We start from the raw sequence: 20,853 nt of genomic DNA, 5'->3' as shown, positions 1-20,853 counted from the left end.
TACATTGTAAATGCATTACTGAAAAGTGGGGTTCACTCATTGAACTCCTTGATGTTATATAAATTATTGTACGAGTTATGGCTTGCTGGAAGACGCTATTTATTTTTTCAGCGTAAATGCTACTTCCTATTGCTTCATTTTCGTGGTCATTATCTTAGCTCTTTGTACAATGATTACCGAAGTTTTCCGATGTACCTATTTAATAACTTGGAAATGTACATTCACGACGTGGTTAAATTTCCCAGAATCTTTTCGACAGGTCTTTATATCGAGACAGATTGTTAGTTTTTGTTATTACTTGTCTTCCTTTTCTGTAGTGTAGTCGAAGGGCTGCAGCGAGCGGCCAGAGTTAAGCACTGCATACGGCAAGCGGCGCACTTTTTGCAGGTGGAGACAATTGGCGACGCCTACTGCGTGGCTGGCGGGCTGCATAAGCAGTCGGACACGCACGCCCAGCAGATCGCGTGGATGGCGCTACGCATGATCGAGACGTGTGCCAACCACGTCACACACGACGGCCGGCCCATCCGGGTGAGTCGCCAGACTCCACAAGTCCAGGGCTCACTCTGTTGACCCTCTGAAACGCCTTAAACCAGTGACTCCCACCCTTTCTGAGAACATCACACGAGTGTACAATGAGATAGTAACCACAACCACTCAAACTACGAAATAATTAGTAAAGGAGACGGCACTGGTGAACACCGTTTATTTATACACTGGGTACACAAAAGTCAAGGGATAGCAATATAAACATACACAGATGTCAGTGCTTTTCTAAGCTGTAATTTGCAGTCAGGTGATTCATGTGAAAAGGTTCCGAAAGTGATTGAGCCGCACAATGGAAATTAAAAGATTGAACACGGTATAGTACTTGGAGTTAGACGAACGGGGGAAGTTGCAAGTGAATTTAATATTCCGAGATACACAGTACCACTACAGAATGCCAAATATCAGTCTCTCACCATTCACAACGCAGTGGCCAACAACCTTTAATTAATGACCTAGACCAATTTCAATCGGCCTTCTTTCGTAATGAAGGTATTTTTCTGCTTTCTTTGGACTCCTTGTACATTTTAGCATTGCTGTGGGTCGGCCTTTCTCTGAAACCATTATTTAACAAGATCTAATCATTACTACACTTGGAAGTCCAACTTTAACTGAAAAGAAGAAGGATGGAAATTAGATAAGACATTGGATTTAGTACTAAACAGAGATCCGTAAAACATGTCACCGAGCGTGCATTCGAGAGGACGACTGTGCTAATCTGCGTCCTGTTTTAAGTATTCCGCGATTTCCCTAAATCCGACACCTGGCAATACATAAACATTTCAGCTTACTGAACTTGCTCAAAACAGAAGCTGCTGTCTGAGTTGTTACAGCCTTCGATGATGTTTCCAGCATTTGAAGGCGAAACATTAGAAAGAGACGCCTTGGACTTCGACCTTAAGCCCATGAAACAAATATCAAGAAAAACTCAAATAACGTCTACAAAAGCATGCATTTTATAATACAACGAAGACAAAAATTATGAGATATACTGTCAGGTGCAACATATTCCTCACAAACATATTTTATAGCTTTCCTGGGGAAGCGACCAACAGATAGACCACAATGTGATCAGCAATATCAAATATGAAGCGGGAAACAGAAAATAGTTACGAGACATACCTTGGTCTTTAGACCACGAAAGGACCACAGCAATGTAAATCCAGCGGCTGTTCTGAATACACAAGATGAAGGTAGTCAAGATGAAGATACTGTCCCTTTTCGATCATGTTCTGACACGACACTGATTTACTTCTCATTGGTACAATTACCCAGCCTTTTATGTGGCCAATACATTCTGCCATTTAGTCTCGTTATACAATGAAGAGGTTGCTAGTTTTCTCTAAAGTGCACAGTGAAAAAATGGTTTTTGCTATTATTAGGGAAAGCAAAAGTCAGAAACTGTAAACTGGTTTTTATTTCTCTGGCAATTTTTTCCATTTTAAGCTATTGTCACAAACCCTGTCTAACTTGCACAAAGACTCTGGGGGTGCTTCCAGTTGCGTTTTAAAATGTATTTTAGCTTGTCAAATGGGCAATAAGATGTTACAGTTGCTCGAAGCAGGCAAATAGCTTTGAACTTTCCATTATTTTTGCAATATTATTTTGAAAGTTCACTCAGTATACTTGATGCACTGTTTTCCGCTATCCACGAAGCATTGGAGCAGATGTGAAGTAGCTCAAGTAACAAATTTCTCATTTACTCAAACCTTTGCACTCCATTCATCATAGGAGTTGCACCTAACTTAATGAACGATTCAGAATGTCAACGGCATTCTCCTGAAGATACAGATCCTACTATAGTAGATGTCATTCCTCAACCACCATGAATTCGTTTAAACTTAGAACTCTTATTCTACTTAAAATTTGTTTATACCATTCGAGCGAGTTTCGTAATTTCAGGCGTTTTTTTAGCTGACAAACAGAGAAATTCCAAACGCAATATTTGTCACGGATATGGGAAACAGGAAGCTTCCATATACCTTAGGGGTGGATGTCGAGACATGGAAATCAGGAGCGGTGTTATTACCGACACATTTTCGGAGATAATGGAGGACGGTCGCATTTTGTCGTCAGGAATAAAAAATGCTCGTCAGTGGCAAGGAGATTGGTTCGTAACTAACAAGCAACAGGTTAAGACCGTAAGGTCCACAAATAGGCACAAGACTGAGAAAAACGATCCTTACTAAGCCCGGAACAGGTTCTCAAACAATATGATCCACGAGTATATAACGCTTGCAATGAGAACGTATTTTAAGTGGCAGGGTTTTAGCTGCCGACTAGGAAGCAGAGTTCAATTTTCCCGACGTCATGTAGACTATTTTATCTTATATCATAAAATAAATGAAGAATTAAATTTAGCTTTTTGAGTTAGATCTCTTCCCTACGCTGTAATGGAGAGTAGTTTAATATGCTAGAGAATGATTGCCTCATCCATTTATTATCTCAATGTGCGCAGGAGACTAATCTCTATCGTTATTCTATCTCATATCAGTTCGTCAAGTTTATCTTTTATTACGTACTTCAGTTTTATGGGGCTGTATTTGACCATACAAACGAGCATACAGAGAAGACTGTAAATAGTAAATATTGGAAAACAATTCTTTAAGTCGTTGCACAAATTCTACTCGTCACATCCACAGAAATATGTGAACTGAAATGTTGGCCTCCCGTGGGGTAGATCGGTCGCCTGGTGCAAGTCCTTTTAGGTCACGCCACGCCACGCCACTTCGGCTACGTGCGTGTCGGTGAGGATGATGTGGTGATTTAAACAACACAATACCGAATCCCGTGCGGACAAAATCTCCGTCCGAATCATGAATCGAACCAGAGCCCCTTTGCATGGCATTTTACCTTGCTGGCCAATCACAATGTTAAAACTACAGATGAGCGAAATGTGTGTGGTCGATAATACACTCTAACACAACAAAGAAACAAAATAAAAATAAAAAGAGCGCACCATAATGTGTTACGCAAAGTGGTCACAAACTGATATCCATACAGGTGTCGGTAGGATGATGTGTGACGCTGCAGCGCAGATTCACCGTGTGACTGCTAAGGATAGTAAAGGTAGGACATCGCGATACGAGGCTGTAAAACGTTGTGAATTTCATTCCGTGTACTCAGCTGAAATGTAAATGAGCCTTGCAGGTGGGTGCGTGAACAATAAACTTAGATGTCAGCATTTAAGGGAGGACGTCTAACTCGGCTGAAAGAAGCCGGTTGGAGCAATCCGTGAATCCCTCGACATTAAAACAGGTGAAATGCCATTATTTGACAATGTTGGGAGGAATGGGTGACCGACGGCAAAGCAAACCATCAAGAAAGAGATCTCAAATGTGAGGACTGTGCAATCGTCAGAGCAACCTCACAGTCCTGGATTCATCACTATCATCAATCAGCGTGCAACTGGTGTTTCAGTGACCATAAGGAACATTAAAAGCCAGCACCACAGATAGGGAACTGAGCACATAATGCCCCTCGCGCAACTACCATTGACCTCTGAACGCCAACATGCCCGATTGCAGTGGTGTCGGGCCCTTTCAGCTCGGAATCTCATTCCGTGGAGTACAATTGTCTTCAGTGATGATTCTCGCTTCGAAATGAGTCACGATGACAAGCGAAGACGTGTCTAGAGTCGTCCTGATCAGTGGTGGGGATAAAAAACCTGACAGTCGCCGACCATACGACGAGACAACCAGCAGTAACTGTCTGATGTGCAATTTCATTTCATAGTGGATGATAGTCTTCGCCCCACTTTGTTGCCCTTGATGGCAGGCCATCCTGGGTTTCAGTTTCAATAAGATAATGACCGCCCACGCACGTCGAGAGTTTCTACTGCCCAACCTTGGGCACCAAGAATGCCGGATTTCTACACTTGGGGCACTGTGGGCGGACTCTTCGAAACGTCTCCAGATTTTGCCGAGATAAAGCGCCAATTGGACAGAATTTGGCACGACATCCCTCAATCCAACAAATCTATGCCAAGCCGAATAACTGCTTGCACAAAGATCAGAGGCGGACCAATATGTTATTGATTTGCTCAATTTGTGAAGCTCGTTCTCTTGAATAAATCATTAAATTTTTCTGGGATGAAACTCGTATGCTTGCCTCTACACGTACATCACAACTAACAATTTCTGTCCCATTCGGGTAATTCCTTAGTGGAGCGTCTTCTTTTTCTTGATAACTAAAGCTATTTCGAAAACAAAAAGTTCGCACTCACAAAATAAAATGAAGAGGTGTAGTGTGAACTACTCCGAAAATTTCTCAGATATTCAAAATGAAATTGCAGTTCGGTACTCGAACCGGGAGTTTTGCCTTTCGCAAGAAATTCCGTAAATAACTGGGCTATTCATCCACGACTCACGACAATGCTTTGAGAAGTTGAAGGAAAGTACCGACAGAGGTGAACATTTTTGAACGAAGGGCATGGGGAAATCACGTAGCAAGGTGTATAATTTAAAATTATCATGGTTCTGAAAAAGTATTTTGGTTGGTGTGTTGTAAGAAGTTAAGAACGTAATATGAAAAAAGATACTTACGTGTGAAAATGTTAGGATAAATTTCGTTATCTGAACTGAATTTTAGATGTTATTGTTGCAGACGGAATATGAACAGAGATACATCCAGTTCACAAAGGGAAACATGACTCTTTCCAAACTGTGACATTTCTCAGCGCTGCATATATTGGAGTACGGACAAGACTACCAACATTTTTCTGCCAGGATGCTTTATTTCGCCATTAGATGGCGTTCGCCAATTAAGGCCGCACATTCACATTCAGAGAAGCTGTAATCATCTTAAGTGATCTAACAAAGACAACAATCATAACTTTCTTTTCCGGCTGATAAAGTGGTCTACCTGAGATGATATAAGTATGCAAATACACTCCTGGAAATTGAAATAAGAACACCGTGAATTCATTGTCCCAGGAAGGGGAAACTTTATTGACACATTCCTGGAGTCAGTTACATCACATGATCACACTGATAGAACCACAGGCACATAGACACAGGCAACAGAGCATGCACAATGTCGGCACTAGTACAGTGTATATCCACCTTTCGCCGCAATGCAGGCTGCTATTCTCCCATAGACACGATCGTAGAGGTGCTGGATGTAGTCCTGTGGAACGGCTTGCCATGCCATTTCCACCTGGCGCCTCAGTTGGACCTGCGTTCGTGCTTTACGTGCAGACCGCGTGACACGACGCTTCATCCAGTCCCAAACATGCTCAATGGGGGACAGATCCGGAGATCTTGCTGGCCAGGGTAGTTGACTTACACCTTCTAGAACACGTTGGGTGGCACAGGATACATGCGGACGTGCATTGTCCTGTTGGAACAGCAAGTTCCCTTGCCGGTCTAGGAATGGTAGAACGATGGGTTCGATGACGGTTTGGATGTACCGTGCACTATTCAGTGTCCCCTCGACGATCACCAGAGGTGTACGGCCAGTGTAGGAGATCGCTCCCCACACCATGATGCCGGGTGTTGGCCCTGTGTGCCTCGGTCGTATGCAGTCCTGATTGTGGCGCTCACCTGCACGGCGCCAAACACGCATACGACCATCATTGGCACCAAGGCAGAAGCGACTCTCATCGCTGAAGACGACACGTCTCCATTCGTCCCTCCATTCACGCCTGTCGCGACACGACTGGAGGCGGGCTGCACGATGTGGGGGCGTGAGCGGAAGATGGCCTAACGGTGTGCGGGACCGTAGCCCAGCTTCATGGAGACGGTTGCGAATGGTCCTCGCCGATACCCCAGGAGCAACAGTGTCCCTAATTTGCTGGGAAGTGGCGGTGCGGTCCCCTACGGCACTGCATAGGATCCTACGGTCATGCCGGGCATCCGTGCGTCGCTGCGGTCCGGTCCCAGGTCGACGGGCACGTGCACCTTCCACCGACCACTGGCGACAACATCGATGTACTGTAGAGACCTCACGCCCCACGTGTTGAGCAATTCGGCGGTACGTCCACCCGGCCTCCCGCATGCCCACTATTCGCCCTCGCTCAAAGTCCGTCAACTGCACATACGGTTCACGTCCACGCTGTCGCGGCATGCTATCAGTGTTAAAGACTGCGATGGAGCTCCGTATGCCACGGCAAACTGGCTGAGACTGACGGCGGCGGTGCACAAATGCTGCGCAGCTAGCGCCATTCGACGGCCAACACCGCGGTTCCTGGTGTGTCCGCTGTGCCGTGCGTGTGATCATTGCTTGTACAGCCCTCTCGCAGTGACCGGAGCAAGTGTGGTGGGTCTGACACATCGGTGTCAATGTGTTCTTTTTTCCATTTCCAGGAGTGTATATATGAACAAACGGTTGCTGTAAGTGAAAATAACGCATATTACTTTGAAAGGTAAACTTAGATATGTGACTATGACGGGGAAGAGTTACTGCCTTCCAACGAAAAGCTAGAACTATATTTACACCCCGCAAGCAACCTTTCGGCGTATGGAGGAGGGTACTTCAGGCAGTATATCAGTTTCGTAGAACACAGGAACAACGTGTGTCAGTTAGACTCGCTATGAGCCAAAATTCCTCAACTTTTTAGACACTTCACTACACGAATACGTAGAAAAGTAACGTGTTATCTTACTTTTATTAGAATACAGGTTCGTCAAACTTCAAAAATGTATCTACCTACGCACAGTTTCTCTTTTGTAGCGTCTGCCATTGAAGTTTCTCGAGTGTCTCTTTGGCACCCTTGTTGTTGTTGTTGTTGTGGTCTTCAGTCCTGAGACTGGTTTGATGCAGCTCTCCATGCTACTCTATCCTGTGCAAGCTTCTTCATCTCCCAGTACCTACTGCAACCTACATCCTTCTGAATCTGCTTAGTGTACTCATCTCTCGGTCTCCCTCTACGATTTTTACCCTCCACACTGCCCTCCAATGCTAAATTGGTGATCCCTTGATGCCTCAAAACATGTCCTACCAATCGATCCCTTCTTCTAGTCAAGTTATGCCACAAACTTCTCTTCTCCCCAATCCTATTCAATACCTCCTCATTAGTTACGTGATCTATCCACCTTATCTTCAGTATTCTTCTGTAGCACCACATTTCGAAAGCTTCTATTCTCTTCTTGTCCAAACTAGTTATCGTCCATGTTTCACTTCCATACATGGCTACACTCCAAACAAATATATTTAGAAATGACTTCCTGACACTTAAATCTATATTCGATGTTAACAAATTTCTCTTCTTCAGAAACGCTTTCCCTGCCATTGCCAGTCTACATTTTATATCCTCTCTAGTTCGACCATCATCAGTTATTTTACTTCCTAAATAGCAAAACTCCTTTACTACTTTAAGTGTCTCATTTCCTAATCTAATTCCCTCAGAATCACCCGATTTAATTGGACTACATTCCATATCCTCGTTTTGCTTTTGTTGATGTTCATCTTATATCCTCCTTTCAAGACACTGTCCATTCCGTTCAACTGCTCTTCCAAGTCCTTTGCCGTCTCTGACAGAATTACAATGTCATCAGCGAACATCAAAGTTTTTACTTCGTCTCCATGAATTTTATTACCTACTCCAAATTTTTCTTTTGTTTCCTTTACTGCTTGCTCAATATACAGATTGAATAACATCGGGGAGAGGCTACAACCCTGTCTTACTCCCTTCCCAACCACTGCTTCCCTTTCATGCCCCTCGACTCTTATGACTGCCATCTGGTTTCTGTACAAATTGTAAATAGCCTTTCGCTCCCTGTATTTTACCCCTTCCACCTTTAGAATTTGAAAAAGAGTATTCCAGTCAACATTGTCAAAAGCTTTCTCTGAGTCTACAAATGCTAGAAACGTAGGTTTGCCTTTTCTTAATCTTTCTTCTAAGATAAGTCGTAAGGTCAGTATTGACTCACGTGTTCCAACATTTCGACGGAATCCAAACTGATCCTCCCCGAGATCCGCATCTATCAGTTTTTCCATGCGTCTGTAAAGAATTCGCGTTAGTATTTTGCAGCTGTGACTTATTAAACTGATAGTTCGGTAATTTTCACATCTGTCAGCACCTGCTTTCTTTGGGATTGGAATTATTATGATCTTCTTGAAGTCTGAGGGTATTTCGCCTGTCTCATACATCTTGCTCACCAGCTGGTAGAGTTTTGTCATGACTGGCTCTCCCAAGGCCGTCAGTAGTTCTAATGGAATGTTGTCTACTCCGGGGGCCTTGTTTCGACTCACGTCTTTCAGTGCTGTGTCAAACTCTTCACGCAGTATCGTATCTCCCATTTCGTCTTCATCTACATCCTGTTCCATTTCCATAATATTGTCCTCAAGTACATCACCCTTGTATAAACCTTCTATATACTCCTTCCACCTTTCTGTCTTCCCTTCTTTGCTTAGAACTGGGTTGCCATCTGAGCTCTTGATATTCATATACGTGGTTCTCTTCTCTCCAAAGGTCTCTTTAATTTTCCTGTAGGCAGTATCTATCTTACCCCTTGTGAGATAAGCTTCTACATCGTTACATTTGTCCTCTAGCCATTCCTGTTTAGCCATTTTGCACTTCCTGTCGATCTCATTTTTGAGACGTTTGTATTCCTTTTTGCCTGCTTCATTTACTGCATTTTTATATTTTCTCCTTTCATCAATTAAATTCAATATTTCTTCTGTTACCCAAGGATTTCTAGCAGCCCTCGTCCTTTTACCTACTTTATCCTCTGCTGCCTTCACTACATCATCCCTCAGAGCTACCCATTCTTCTTCTACCGTATATCTTTCCCCTATTCCTGTCAATTGTTCCCTTATGCTCTCCCTGAAACTCTGTACAACCTCTGGTTCTTTCAGTTTATCCAGGTCCCATCTCCTTAATTTCCCACATTTTTGCAGTTTCTTCAGTTTTAATCTACAGGTCATAACCAATAGATTGTGGTCAGAGTCCACATCTGCCCCTGGAAATGTCTTACAACTTAAAACCTGGTTCCTAAATCTCTGTCTTACCATTATATAATCTATCTGATACCTTTTAGTATCTCCAGGGTTCTTCCACGTATACAACCTTCTTTCATGATTCTTAAACCAAGTGTTAGCTATGATTAAGTTGTGCTCTGTACAAAATTCTACTAGGCGGCTTCCTCTTTCATTTCTTAGCCCCAATCCATATTCACCTACTACGTTTCCTTCTCTCCCTTTTCCTACACTCGAATTCCAGTCACCAATTACTATTAAATTTTCGTCTCCCTCCACTATCTGAATAATTTCTTTTATTTCATCGTACATTTCTTCAATTTCTTCGTCATCTGCAGAGCTAGTTGGCATATAAACTTGTACTACTGTAGTAGGTGTGGGCTTCGTATCTATCTTGGCCACAATAATGCGTTCATTATGCTGTTTGTAGTAGCTTACCCGCATTCCTATTTTCCAATTCATTATTAAACATACTCCTGCATTACCCCTATTTGATTTTGTGTTTATAACCCTGTAGTCACCTGAGGAGAAGTGTTGTTCCTGCAGCCACCGAACTTCACTAATTCCCACTACATCTAACTTTAACCTATCCATTTCCCTTTTTAAATTTTCTAACCTACCTGCCCGAGTAAGGGATCTGACATTCCACGCTCCGATCCGTATAACGCCAGTTTTCTTTCTCCTGATAACGGCATCCTCTTGAGTAGTCCCCGCCCGGAGAACCGAATGGGGGACTATTTTACCTCCGGAATATTTTACCCAAGTGGACGCCATCATCATTTAATCATACAGTAAAGCAGCATGCCCTCGGGAAAAATTACGGCCGTAGTTTCCCCTTGCTTTCAGCCGTTCGCAGTACCAGCACAGCAAGGCCGTTTTGGTTCATGTTGCAAGGCCATATCAGTCAATCATCCAGACTGTTGCCCCTGAAACTACTGAAAAGGCTGCTGCCCCTCTTCAGGAACCACACGTTTGTCTGGCCTCTCAACAGATACCCCTCCGTTGTGGTTGCACCTACGGTACGGCCATCTGTATCGCTGAGACACGCAAGCCTCCCCACCAACGGCAAGGTCCATGGTTCATGGTGGGGGGGGGGGGGGGGGTTGGCACCCTTGTGCTTACTAAAAGAACACATGAAAAAATAGATCATTGTTCTGTGGACCTTTTCTGACAACTCCGTTAATCTAACATGGTTAGGACCTCAGAGTGAGGAGAAATACACAATTCTCGGCCTCAGTATCGAAAATGTTTGCCAGCTAATGAACAAATATTGAATTTTAAAATTCTGGTTAAACATCCGCAGCTTGTATAAAAACCTTACGAGGCTAAACAAAATGTCAGTAGCCGAGAATTCTTCCGCGTTGTATGGCCGCGGTCCATGGAAATTTTCCATCCCTGACGTTTCGTCCAAAACTACGTCGAACATCTTCGGCGGTGCTCCTGGTTGCCGACGGCAAGACTCAGCACAACAAGGAACACCTCCGAAGATGTACAACGTAGCTTTGGACGAACCGTCAGGGATAGAAGAGTTCCATGGACCACGGCCATACAACCCGGAAAAATTCTCGGCAGCCGAAACATCCGGTCGTGGAAGCCTTCACTGTATGAAAATGTTACCTGCCTCGACATTCGTTTACAGCGCACTTGCTCACAACGTGCCCGGATGTGGCGCCCGCGTGGCTGCTGTTGCAGAGCGTGTGATGTTGCAGATGCGCGTGGGCCTGCACACGGGGACGGTGCTGGCTGGCGTCGTGGGCCGCATGATGCCACGCTACTGCCTCTTCGGGAACAACGTCACCATCGCCAACAAGTTCGAGTCCGGCTCGGAACCCCTGCGCGTCAACGTCAGTCCCACCACGCACAGGTGAGCAGCCTGAGTGTCGCCTCCACCACACACACACACACACACACACTAACACACTGTACTTCCCCAAAATGTTAGAAGCTATGTTCTGTTCTGTAGACTTTCCTTGTTATAAATGCCACTTCAATAGAAGTGCTAAGAAAAGGAAGAAACTTTTTTTTCTTTTAATTTCTACTTCTCAGCGCCGACATAATTCATAGTTAAGCAATTTAACCCATTGCGTATATTCTTTTCATTATATCTAAGAAATTAATTTCTTCAATGTGTTCTTCATACTTTTTCATTTGATGAAAATTTACTCAGTGCACTTTTTTCTTGCTTGTGAACTAGTTTCATTTGTTTATCTTAGGGAGAGAGAGGGAGTGAGGGAGGTGGGTTAGCTACCATTCTTTCGCTAATGGCCCACTACAGCCTCTGGGATTTAGCGGTTGTTGTTGTGGTCTTCAGTCCAGAGACTGGTTTGATACAGCTCTCCATGCTACTCTATCCTGTGCAAGCTTCTTCGTCTCCCAGTACCTACTGCAACCTGCGATTTAGCGGTAATGTCATTAATAATTACCGTGAAGGTCGCCATCTGCCAGTACTGAGGATAGAAGGCAAGGGGGTGCGGAAGAGAGAGCTATTGTTAGTGTCATTTGAACACTCAGAGTTCGATTTGATTGCTAGTCTTCCTTCCCAGGTATACAAGGAAGACAAATTTACGGTGCTTGGAATATCCGAAGTAACATTCAGCTAAATCTAGAGAACAGATTGTACCGGGAACGAATTCGAACCCCAATTCAAGCAATCACGTCAATAAGATTGCTTCATTTTGGGATGAGCTCCCCTTTACCAATATTCGTCTCTTTGCATTCAATCTCGTATTAAAATTAGCCAACAACGAAGCAAAATAGGTCTGAGTTACATTTTCTCATTTCATAAGCTGGGAACCTGAAAAATCAGTGGCCATTATATTTTCAAGTGCTGAAATTATATTCACCTTTTCCGAAACTTTCTCAGACAACTTATCCGTTATTTTGACTTCTGTTTAAAACTGATGTGGCTTCATCTTTCAAGAATTACGATTTGGGGCAATTTCATATACATCTTGAATATAAGCTGAGTGCATACAGAGTGTTGGAAAATTCTTCCCAGTGTGCTTTTCATGAAGCACATTTCATTTCCAGTTTTTCATGCAGAATTAAGTGTAATGTTCAGTGAGATACCTGCAGAGTCAGATGTCGCGCAAATTCATTAAAAGATCTTCTATTACGATATCATAAATTTTGTTAGACTAGCCCAGAGCCAGCTGCTTCAGTCCTGTCGACTGAATAGCCTGCAGAGATTTTTACGTTGTTCACGAACTGCAGCACATTCTAAGTTCTTCACACTAATTAAGGCCGTTTAAGCATAGTCTTTTTCTAATGTACACACCTGGAAATGGAAAAAAGAAAGCATTGACACCGGTGTGTCAGACCCACCACACTTGCTCCGGACACTGCGAGAGGGCTGTACAAGCAATGATCACACGCACGGCACAGCAGACACACCAGGAACCGCGGTGTTGGCCGTCGAATGGCGCTAGCTGCGCAGCATTTGTGCACCGCCGCCGTCAGTCTCAGCCAGTTTGCCGTGGCATACGGAGCTCCATCGCAGTCTTTAACACTGGTAGCATGCCGCGACAGCGTGGACGTTAACCGTATGTGCAGTTGACGGACTTTGAGCGAGGGTGTATAGTGGGCATGCGGGAGGCCGGTTGGACGTACCGACGAATTGCTCAACACGTGGGGCGTGAGGTCTCCACAGTACATCGATGTTGTCGCCAGTGGTCGGTGGAAGGTGCACGTGCCCGTCGACCTGGGACCGGACCGCAGCGACGCATGGATGCACGCCAAGACCGTAGGATCCTACGCAGTGCCGTAGGGGACCGCACCGCCACTTCCCAGCAAATTAGGGACACTGTTGCTCCTAAGTTATCGGCGAGGACCATTCGTAACCGTCTCCATGAAGCTGGGCTACGGTCCCGCACACCGTTAGGCCGTCTTCCGCTCACGCCCCAACATCGTGCAGCCCGCCTCCAGTGGTGTCGCGACAGGCGTGAATGGAGGGACGAATGGAGACGTGTCGTCTTCAGCGATGAGAGTCGCTTCTGCCTTGGTGCCAATGATGGTCGTATGCGTGTTTGGCGCCGTGCAGGTGAGCGCCACAATCAGGACTGCATACGACCAAGGCACACAGGGTCAACACCCGGCATCATGGTGTGGGGAGCGATCTCCTACACTGGCCGTACACCTCTGGTGATCGTAGAGGGGACACTGAATAGTGCACGGTACATCCAAACCGTCATCGAACCCATCGTTCTACCATTCCTAGATCGATAAGGGAACTTGCTGTTCCAACAGGACAATGCACGTCCGCATGTATCCCGTGCCACCCAACGTGCTCTAGAAGGTGTAAGTCAACTACCCTGGCCAGCAAGATCTCCGGATCTGTCCCCCATTGAGCATGTTTGGGACTGGATGAAACGTCGTGTCACGTGGTCTGCACGTCCAGCACGAACGCTGGTCCAACTTAGGCGCCAGGTGGAAATGGCATGGCAAGCCGTTCCACAGGACTACATCCAGCACCTCTACGATCGTCTCCATGGGAGAATAGCAGCCTGCATTGCTGCGAAAGGTGGATATACACTGTACTAGTGCCGACATTCTGCGTGCTCTGTGGCCTGTATCTATGTTCCTGTGGTTCTGTCAGTGTGATCATGTGATGTACCTGACCCCAGGAATGTGTCAATAAAGTTTCCCCTTCCTGGGACAATGAATTCACGGTGTTCTTATTTCAATTTCCAGGAGTGTATTTCTGACCAAAAAGCGATTCTGGTAGCTGGAGTTCAAATTTTTTGTTAATCATTTCTTTTGCGTTCTCTTGAGTGAAATTTCCTCGTAACTTTCATCCCCTAACATCTATTTTATTATATCTGACCGACAAGTAAAAAACCAATTCTTGTATCTGACGGAGAAGTGAAATGTGAATTATCATAAATTTAGCTTAAATTTTTTTTAATGTTACCAAATATTTTCTTAAAAACTTTCACCCCTATTACACTCACGTAGGGGTTGAATTTCCAGAATCACTGAAACAGTTATTTTTTATTTCTGACCGAGAACCCAAGTACTAATTGTCACAGATGTAGCCTTAAAATCTTTTGGTAGTTATTTTGTAATTATGTATTTTCAAAAAAACTTTCACCCACTATTTTACCCTCTCAGTGGTTGAATTTACAAAAATACTCAAACAAGTATTTATTATTTTCTGACTGAGAAAGCAAATAACAATTTATCTTAATATAGCTGCAAAATTTCCTTAATTGCAATATAGTTTGAAACAGTCTTTCATCCGCTATTTGACGACGTTAGGGAAAAAATTTGGACAACCCTTTCTTAAGCGATGCTTACATTATGAGAATTACACCCTTTTCAAACTTCAAGTTTCTTTGCGTAGCGATTTAGGCTGGCCGATGATGAATCAGTGAATCAGTCTGACCATAATTCACCCCATTACGATCTAAATTTCCCAAAAAGTTAAACACGTATTTTGTCATCTGCAACCGAGAAACCAAACACCATTTTTGCCTGATATCTACATTGTCATGGCAAGATATCGGCCCCTGGAATTCCACGTCTTTCGAGAATGCTTCTATTTTAAGTCTGAGTCAAATATTATATATTTTTGAGGGATATAATTACAGATTAACAACTATTAGATTATCAGATTACGGGATAACAATTATCAGTTTTTTTCTCTTACTTGTACTGTGAAACCTTCCCTCTTGACAAATATCATGATTCTTGGTCAACAGGAAGTACCGTATACGTTTTAATCAGTGAGTTTCTGAGTATTTAAGTATGTGAAATAAATGGCCGTATTTTCTGATAGCATAAACTCAGAAGCTTAACTGTTTTACAGCAGTGTCCGTAGACTAACCGTAGACAGTATATGATACAAATTTCACATTCCATACTTCCCACTGCTCCTGTTAACAGACGAACAAACGGACTGTGGGATATACTGTGAGAAAAAAAATCTATTAGAGTGATATATTTACAAATTAATATTTCTCGTAGTTTTTTTCCGTTAGTTTTACTTTGAAAGACTGCAGCTTGGCAAGTTACGTGGTTCTGTGTCAGTGGAGATGAGTGAGTCTGCGAGTATTGAAATATATGACATAACTTCCATTATCTTTTGACTACATTGACTTAGAAGCGTCCATTTACTACACCGTGAAAGGACTATAAATCTTAGTGTGTACGAGAGAAATTTCAACGTGACACTTCTACCAGTTCCTGAGAAAGGGGACGTAACAGACAGACGGGCAGAGAAACAGTCGGACAACAAATGGCGAAAAATCTTTTCTCTTCTGATATAGTTACAAATCACCATTTTGAGATTCTCTCCTTTAGTTGTACTGTTTAACCTTTCTTCCTGCCAAATTTCATGGCACTGATTCAACGGGCAGTATCCAATAAGTTTTTATCAATAAGTTTGCGAATAACAAAATATGTGGCAGGAATGGCTTTATATTTGAATTGTTTTCATCAACAGTGGACCGTAGATCTTAGAATGCGGCATAAGTTTCAATTTAAATGACTGCCCCTTGCGGAAGAAAAGGGATTTTAGTAGTCGGGCATACAGACAGACGGACGTTTTTACTGAGTGCTGAAAAAGGAGCGTTGAGACAAAAAAATTATTGCAAGAATGTCTACGTTACTTGGCAGAGAAGTACAATTCTTTACAGAAGAGAATGATAGAACACTGTACTCGGCAGAGATGAGATTTTCAAGAGGAACGGAAGATTATATAAAACTCAACAACAGAAGGTACAGAAGAGAGGACGGAGCTACAAAGTATGAATAGCATGAGTGAGCACAACAGGTATAAACGAGTAGATCGCTTAGACACGATTGACTATACTCGCGTTGAGAATTTGATGCGTATGTAGAACATCGACGTATGCCCAGTCGATCCATCTCAATCTCTCTTTCAAGTGAAAAAAAAAAGGTGACTGAGAGTATTTGAAAGTTCTGAATACCTTTCTTTTCCCAAGAGCCCCAGAATTTTTGAAGGAAAGAGTTATGTGCTCTTTTTAGCTCAGAAATATTATCTTATTGTTGCAGGTGGCTGGTGCAGACACCAGGTTTCGAGTTTGAGGAACGGCCTCGCGAGTGTCTACCAAAGGGATTCCCCAAGGACATCCCGGGCACGTGTTACTTCGTGCTCGGCTACAAACACCCGTCTCTGCCGGCGGACCGACCTCTCGCAGACCACGTGGAGGCGGCGATTGCCGAGCTCGGTCTGCAGCACCGCTAGGCGGCTCAGCGCCACGTGCGTCTGTGAGCAGACCTGCAGGCGCTATATTCAAGGCGTAAACCACTGCGGACCAGCGAGTGAGGTGCTGGAGAAGGAAAATTTACGAGAGAGCAGACAGGGCCTCGAATAGGCATTCGTAAATTCGTATATGCTACATGAATTTAAGGCACGAAGCGGGAGAATATGGTTGTCTATCGACAAGTTTTCGATAATGTCAGACACAGTGAAATCTCCTCTAATACTTCATGTACCCTTAGTCCATGCGACCCGCGAAAGGTGTACTTCTTTAGCGTAAATCCCTGCAAACAAGCTTCTACTGCTAAATGAAAGTTCCATGATGTTGCAGATCCCTTACATACATTAAGAGAGAGTCATAACCGATCTTGGTGAAGTATTTTCACTACATCAGCGCTCTTGGCTGGTTGAATGACTCTTGATCCCGCATAGATGAAGTTCAAACGCAAGCAGGAACTTCTCTCTTAAGACAACAAAAAACTGTCGGGAGACTACTAATTTTACCAACAGCGTCCATAAAAATCACTTTTACGGTGACAAATGAAACTTCAGGTATCATATTCTACTACTAATCTTGTGCAGTGAATTACACAATTATTAAAACGTCACTCTAAGATTACTATTCATTAAATGCTTCGTAAACCACTTAAGAGGCATATCTCTCTTCCGGTGACTATTTACTCAATGTTTCTCCCGATGTTTGGGAGGGATGTCTTGTGTGCCTTTCCATCTGTTCTTTCATAGTCAAAGCGTTGGCTATATCGACTCTAAAATATTCCCTTCGTGTTATGTACCTTGGATGCCCATCAACAGCACAGTTTTTACGATGGTAAAAGTGTTATATTGCATCTGTTTTCCTCTGTTTCTTGACTCATTCCCTGGCGGGAGACCAATACATACGTCACTTCGATTAAATGAAGTAGGAACTACCAAACAAACCACTGAACCTGTTTACTCATGCGTTAGTGTTTGTAAATTAACGAGAAGTGTAATTGTCTGCAGCCAAATACATTTCTCAACATATTATCAAGGGAACAAATATTTTGAGGCATGAGAAGAGAATATGCCAAATGTTTTAAATAAAAAATAGATCTGCAAAGACTCGTTATATATTTTGTGTCTTGTATAAGGAAGTTCAGTGCGTACTCACTGATATTCATAACGATAATGCGAACGAAAGGTGTTAGGGCAGACGCTACGCGTTGGTGTATCCAGTGCATCGAAACATTTATCGATGTTGATGTGTACATCACCTGGACAATTAATCAAAGTGCTCTTCACTAAGTTATAAACTCTGACAAAACAATACTTGTTAGGCATTCTCTGTCTGGACAATGTGATATCAGTACCTAAGTTGAAAAATAGATAACGCAGTTCATTATCTGCAAACATAACGCTACAGCTCATAATGTGTTACTTAAGTAAACCTTTTATGTAGATGTGTGACGTGATTTCTTGAAAACATATAGCAACAGTGCAAATATTTAACCAAACAAATTTACTGGTTCACTTAAAACGTCTGAAGATTGGTATTAAAGCTTACCATTCATAGAGTGCAAAAATCCATCGACCGAAGACCGCATCAAACAGTAGCTTGTGCCGGTCACCAGGCGATTATAGTTGATAACGCAAGGTATGTCATGCTTTAGGGATATAACTGACAGATGCTTCTGAATCTGACGTTGAGGACTGTGAAAGTAAGTCGAAGAAAAATCACTCATGCTTTCCAGTCTTTTTGGGAACACTTTTCCCATCTCATTAGTGAAACCTAGAGTTAATGGCGTCCCGTGGAGCACAGTTCTTGATTGAAATGCTTACTATGTGTGAAACAGTAAGGTGTAATAAATATACGATCATAACACACTAAAGTTCAAGGAAAGCCATAAACAGCTAAACACATTTAAACGATTCGAACAGATCGTAGCAAAACATGTTCCTTAGTTACTCAGGAAGTGAATTTATGTTTATATTGCGTTAGAAAGATCTAAACTCCAGTATATCAACCGCTCTCAGCCCATAGCTCCTAGAACTCTGGGTAACAATTCGCGTAGATACTTACTTTCACAACTGTTAGTATCCAAAGTAAAACCAAAACTTTGGCCCCGTTGCGCTTACAATACGCCCAAAGTAGGTTAACATGAAAGCTACCTTTAGAAAATCATAACAGTTTGCTTATGTAATCATGTCAATGATCCTTTATACTCCAGTGAACAGTTGTTAGTAAGAAACTGTAGTCAATCCGTCTCTCCATTCATGAACAATCACTTCGAATGAATTAAGTCACGTCTGTAGTTTCATCAATACATGACACCAAATCACTACGCTTTTGGCATCGTTTCATAGTACCTGCTTCTGTGGTCATAATTAACTAAAATCGTAGAAAATGATTACCACCTGAAAATATCTACAGGGAAGACTTACGAATTAAAATTAGTGTTTTCATTCAACTCCCTACGCAGCAAAATTCCACGCCGCCTTTTCGCGTGAGGATATTAAATTGAGGAACTGTCTTATTCTCTTTGTTTTGGAAAGCAGAGATCATTTTAACACTGTCGCCTTAATTTTAAAAGAGGTGGGATTGATATAATCTGAAGGGCATTTCAGGAAAAGTTGAGTACAAAAATTAGTTCTCGAAATGTGGATCTTACATTGCCAAATGCGGCTCTTTTAGGAAGGAGATTGTCTGCGGATTTTTAATGTATATGGTACGCTTTTTTAGGATGAAAATGTCAGTGTTATTCTTGTCAGACAGTATCTAGCCTGTATCGGTTGGTTCTGAGTGAAATGTTAAACCTTCGTAAGCCTATTGCGTGTTTTTTGAGGACACGAATTCAGATCAGCCTAGAAATGCTTTCAGAGTTACTAAGATCTATTCAGATTGTCGAATGCGTAACATAGATGCAAAAAACTATGTGTAAAAAGATTTGATATATTTGAGTGGAACAGAAACAAACATTCCGGAAGAGAGGGACTAATTAATGCATAGAAATTTGAAAGGCAGATTAATGGAATGTTTATAACGAAACATTAAATGTAACAGGGCACATCTCTTTTCATTTCTCTCCTGTTTAGGAGCACACTTTTTTTGTGGCTGAACTCATGGCAGATGGGTAAATATAGCATTAGTTGTCTGCTTTAAAGTTTCTCGTTAATAATTGCTCAGGAGAACACTATTACCTTCAGCACGTAAGAGACATGACAGCTGAAGAAAAGCACAAAGTGTAAGAGTTCGAAAAGGAAGGTAGAGCTCCAGTAGCGTAAGAGCGTACGCGCGATTCGCCTACGACACAGCTGCTAGCATTTGCTATGGAAACACTGCTCTCTCTTCTGACATCTCTTTCGCCTGTGCGACAAGAAGCTTCACTTCAGATACATATATCAATTCATTCTCAATAGAAATTGTTTGCCTGCAGATGCAGTACAATGTTACTTGGATATATGTGTAATTATTTAACCGAAACTGATGTAAAAGTGAAATTAATAAAATATTTATTTCTCTCTGTGTTGCAGTAGTTTCACTCAATGACTAACATACATATTAGAATGTCTTTCGTCGTATAATGTCTACGTACATTTCTTCATTTCTCTTTCCGTCATTTCCTCAGTTCTTCCCCCATTCGTCTCTCCCAAACCTAATAATCTGTAGTTTGCTGACAGACTATTTCAGTTTATTTCACTAGTATCAAGAGAATTTATATGTTTATTATTCCTTCCAGTTAATTCATTTAGCTGTGTACATCTAGAGAATGACTACATCATTGCTATTCATTAGTACTGCACTGTTATCAACGTGTTGTCTGTAATATACGATGGCTGTTCGGAAAGTAAGGTCAATCCGGTCCCCAAATGAAACATCTCTGAAAATCAAAAACGTTTTGTTTCCAACAGTGAGCTAAGCCTCCCAGGTACCTCTCTACATATTCGCAGATCCGGTTAATACATCTGACATAGTGATATACCAACTTTCAAAAAACCTCTTCATAGAAGGTAGCCGCCTCTGCCTCCCGCCAATCATCTACGCTGGCCAGCAGCTCGTTGTCTATGTCAAAATGTTGTCTTCAGACCAGTGGCTCCTGCGAGCAGAGATGAGACTCAGGGGGAGCCAATTAGGGGCTCTATGGTAAGTAATCAAGCACTTTTCATCGAAAGCGCTGCAGCAGCGTCCT

The 20,853-nt window shown here is 42.7% G+C and overlaps 1 protein-coding gene across 1 annotated transcript in view; it reads left to right on the top strand.

The window, feature by feature from the left end:
- Nucleotides 1-20,190, top strand: part of LOC126282372 (head-specific guanylate cyclase-like) — a gene marked incomplete at its 5' end in the record, with an annotated part of 445,895 nt that extends 425,705 nt beyond the window's left edge. Inside the window, 3 exons of the mRNA XM_049982030.1 lie at nucleotides 388-531; nucleotides 11,175-11,329; nucleotides 16,480-20,190. Coding sequence (XP_049837987.1) covers nucleotides 388-531; nucleotides 11,175-11,329; nucleotides 16,480-16,672 — 492 coding nt within the window. The remainder of the gene's footprint in view (nucleotides 1-387; nucleotides 532-11,174; nucleotides 11,330-16,479) is intronic.
- Nucleotides 20,191-20,853: the final 663 nt, after the last annotated feature.

Source organism: Schistocerca gregaria, chromosome 7, assembly GCF_023897955.1.
Source record: "Schistocerca gregaria isolate iqSchGreg1 chromosome 7, iqSchGreg1.2, whole genome shotgun sequence".
Lineage (NCBI taxonomy): Eukaryota > Metazoa > Arthropoda > Insecta > Orthoptera > Acrididae > Schistocerca > Schistocerca gregaria.
This window is presented reverse-complemented; position numbering and strand designations above follow the sequence as displayed.